This window comes from Myotis davidii, unplaced genomic scaffold, assembly GCF_000327345.1.
Source record: "Myotis davidii unplaced genomic scaffold, ASM32734v1 scaffold227, whole genome shotgun sequence".
Classification (NCBI taxonomy): domain Eukaryota; kingdom Metazoa; phylum Chordata; class Mammalia; order Chiroptera; family Vespertilionidae; genus Myotis; species Myotis davidii.
The window spans coordinates 752,513-756,729 of record NW_006298519.1 but is presented as its reverse complement, the minus strand read 5'-3'; the positions used below and the strand labels follow the sequence as shown (position 1 = coordinate 756,729).

The window sequence follows — 4,217 nt, the reverse complement described above, 5'->3', positions numbered from 1 at the left end:
ATAGTGGAGATAGGGATACCTAACAAGCTGAAATCTCTAATGTTTCTGATTTTCATTTCCAACCGAAATGGGTCTCTGAGTGCCACTAGAAGGACTAGAGTGTTTCAACAAGCAATTTGTCTAACTTGTGTTTTCCCACCTTGACTTACGATTTTTTAAAAATTTTGGTTAATTAACGCATTTGATTCTGTCGGTAAATGAAAGGGCAGCTCCTGTTGATGTATGTGCTCTCTAGACCAAATGTGGAGTAAGAGCCCCAGGTGACCCCAAGTGTTTCTGAAACGTTGGGAAGGAAGGACTTGCTTAGGTGCGCAGAGGACCCCTGGGAACAGCGGTGGCTGTCGGGGCACATCGTGGTGCTGGGACCATCAGAAAGGGAAGACACTGGAGAGAGAATGGCTGGGACACTCTCAGAGGCTTTCACTTCTCTGGCTGTTGCGTTCAAGTCCAAAGAGATAATCCAGAGAAATGTGACTTTGTAGCATGCAATCTTGACATCTCTTCCGAGGAAGACCACTGTGCCCATAAGTTACCAAATTTATATAATATATATAAATGTATAAAATATATAAATTATTGATGTCAGAGAGGAAGGGAGAGGGAGAGAGAGAGGAACATCAATGATGAGAGAATCATTGATCAGCTGCCTCCTGCTTCCCGCACGTCCCACTCTGGGGGTTTAGCCCACAACCGCCCACAACCCGGGCGTGTGCTCTGATTGGGGATTGAACTGTGACCTCCTGGTTCATAGGTTGACACTCAACCACTGAGCCACGCCAGCCTGGCAAGTTACCAAATTTTAAGGGGCTTATAATTGTGTACATTTAAGGCCAGAGGGTACTCATTCTGTAAAGATTGATCTATTGTGTTAATAGTTATCCAGTTCATTAGGTTCAAAATTCATGAATTTCAATTTTTTAAAAATATGTTTTTAATTGATTTTAGAGAAAGAGAGAGAGAGAGAGAGAGAGATAGAGAGAGACATTGATTTGTTGTTCCACTTATGCATTCATTGGTTGATTCTTGTTTGTGCCCTGACTGGGGATCCAACCCGAAACCTTGGCATCTCCAGACGACACTCTACCCAGATGAGCTACCCGTCCAGGGCTCTGCTGGTTCTTTTTAGGTTACTTTCTCGCAGGAGATGAATGTATTCCTCGACCAAGCCAACCGAGGTTTCCTGTGTGACTTTGTTTAATCTACCTCTACTCTTCTCCTGCCTGTGAGACAAGCAGCTGGGGGAGGTTCGCACAGTGCAGAGGCCTCGGTGCCTCCCACTGCTGCAGACAGGGCTTCCTGCTCCCGGCTCGGGGCACAGTTGTAGGATTCTCCATTGGGCTCTGCCTCCTCTGCTCCTTAAAACCTGACCGGTTTCCCCAGCGAGCCCTCACCTTCCGGAGGCTACTTCTACAGCCATGGGCCTTGTTTGGGCTTCTTACTGCATGTGTACCGCCCCACCGTCACTCTTTTTGTAGCTCTTCCACCTATTTCATGGTATTTAACTGTTTTTTTTGCTTGGCTAAAAATGGAGTTTGTGGTTTTGTTACTTATTCTGTTGGATGATTTCCAGGAAGCCAGGGGGGATGCTAAGTTGATGTCAACATCTTCAAACCCAGAGTCTAATTATGGGTTTGGTATTTAATTCCCAAGAACAAGAAAGAAAAAAGTTGTGTAGTTGGTAGTGGCCTTTTACATTTAGAGAAGACACAGTTAGAAAAGGTCTCCCTTTACCACCCTCAGGGTCGTGGTTTCTGCTGAGGAAGCCAGCATGGCTGACGGCAGCGTGACGGTCGCCTCTGAACGCCCTGTTCCAGCCTCATCTTTTGGTCTGTGGTTGAAGACAGCCGTTGGGACCTTTCTCTAGACATGGCTCCCCAGGACAAAGACTTACATTGATTTGCAGAAGCTCCTTATGGTGCGGTTGCCTCGAAGGCCTCACCTCGCAGAGGGGGAAGGTTTCACAGGCCAGTGGGAGCCCAGGCTGCGTGCTGGCCACTCTGACGATAGCACAGGCCAAGGCCCTCTTCTGGGCCAAGATGTGTAGTCAGGAGCACCGGGATCTGTTACTTTGTGTGTGTGCCCATGTGTGGGGCTGCATCTCCCTTATCCGTGTTTCTTAATCTTTCTCATGTCAAGGGCCTCCTTGATTGAGAGGCCAAACGCTATGGCTCTTCTTCCTAAAACATCGCACGCATGCCCGTGGCTTTGTACACCGTTTCTGGGGTTCATTGCCATCCTTCAGTCTGAGTGGCCTCTCTATGAAGTCATGGCCCTCAGGTGAAGAACCTCCACTTACTATGTTGGGGGAGGAATGGGCACTGTGTTCTCCTTGTCAAGAGTCTACTCTAGACACAAGTCTGCGGGGAGGTTCTCCGTGATGTTCCGGTTTCCCCTAATTTATATTCAATTTCATTTAATATTCAAGTTCATTCTGTCCTCCTTTGCCAAGACTAATCAAGAATTGTGTGGTATACCTAAGACTAACACAACGTCATATATCAATTATAGCTCAATTAAAAAGAAAGAAAAAGGTCGTCTTCTCATTACTGTGAGTCTTGTTGAAATATCTTGTTTCTAAAATTCTTGGCTCCTTGGGCTATTCTTGCACAAATTCTGTATCTTCCTTTTGTTGGTAGGAGTTGAATAGACCTATATATTATTAGAATGTCTAATTTATCTACAAATACTTTATTAGTTTTGTATTCTCTCCACTATATTCTTAATTAGAAGCAAAGAATGACAAGAGAGTCCCTTGGGTCATGAAGTACTTACTCTGCTTGCTCCCAGGGTACTTCACTGCCTTGTCCTTGTTGAGCAGGAGGGCTGGGGAGGTTCTCCTGACGTCCTGGTTATGAAGTGCCAGCCAGTGGCCAACCCAGTCCCCAACCCAGGAGGCTCCCTGAGAATGTCCTGATTGAGTAGAAGCAGAACTTCCCTCAAGTGCCATTGTGTTGTTTCCTTAATAATGTTTATGTAATTATTTTGTCTCATTTTATTTCTGGGACATACCAGTGAACTGTGTGTTATATTTTTAAAATATATTTTTATTGATTTCAGAGAGGAAGGGAGAGGGTTAGAGAGATAGAAACATCAATGATGAGAGAGAATCATCGATCGGCTGCCTCCTGCACGCCTCCCACCCGGGATCGAGCCTGCAACCCACCTGAGCTGGAAGCGAACCTGGGACCCTTCAGTCTTCAGGCCTATGCTCTATCTACTGAGCCACACCGGCGAGGGCTGAAGTGTGTTTTTAAAAATATACTGGTGGATTTAAATTTTTGAAAGTTGGATTTGTTTGATTTGGGTTATACAAAACTTAATAGAATTAATTTTAATTAAATGTAAAAGTTATTTCAGAGGAATTTTCATTTACATTTGCTTATGAGCTTTTAACATTAAGAGCTGTACTCCTTGAATTCTTCTTAAAATGGAAATGCTAGTGTTTGTTTTCGCTCAGCCTTCAGGGCTGTGGGGTGGGGAGTGGGAAAGACACATACCCAGCACATTTAATACTGAGGCCCGCTTCCAGAGTTCCGCCCAAGGAGAGGACTTGGTGAAAGCTGTTCCTCTAGTGACTAGAGGAAATAGAAGGTAAACAGATGTAAACACCAGTAGAACAGGTTGGTTTTAAAGCTTTGATCTGCAGGTCATTTTTCATTTTTGCTGTTTTTCTTTTCTTTTTTTTCTAGTTTTATTGTCAACTTTCTGTCATGTTACTGTTTGGCGACAGTCGTGCTACATTTCTGAAGGTCATTTAAGAAACGTATTGTTTTGTATTTATTGTAGAATCTCTGTTCTGGGTGATGCTCTTTCATCTCCTCAACTTCCTTTTCCTCTTCATACCCCCAACCTCACCCGGAGCAAATTGAAACTGTGAAGTTCTAGGACAGAAAGAAACTGCCATGCATGGAAGAATGCAGTGAATGTCCATATTATCTTACTTGGTAGTTATCTTCAGAGAAATGGGGATGACGCGAAATGGTTGTGAACCAGGGGCCTTGGCCTGGAACGTTCGCCAATGACCGGATGTGGAGGGACAGGAAGCTGCCTTCTGGGATGTATAGATAACCTCCAGGTCTCTCCAGGGAGGCCCGCTGGGCTGACGCTGTGTTAAATTCCTCTCCATGTGGAAGTGTGCAGTCACTTTCGTCAGCATCCTTGAGGGAGAACCTCGAGACAAGGGTTTTATTTTATTGCATTCCTTCTGAAGAGAGCGC

General features: G+C 44.9%; 1 protein-coding gene across 2 annotated transcripts in view; it reads left to right on the top strand.

The window, feature by feature from the left end:
• The first annotated feature begins 3,695 nt into the window (after positions 1 to 3,695).
• DSCR3 (Down syndrome critical region 3) overlaps positions 3,696 to 4,217 on the top strand; it is an 11,747-nt gene continuing 11,225 nt past the window's right edge. The window contains exon 1 of one of the 2 annotated variants that reach the window (XM_006774131.2): positions 3,696 to 3,749. In XM_006774131.2, coding sequence (XP_006774194.1) covers positions 3,711 to 3,749 — 39 coding nt within the window. In that variant the 5' untranslated portion in view covers positions 3,696 to 3,710. The other variant, XM_006774132.2, reaches the window with a different exon arrangement.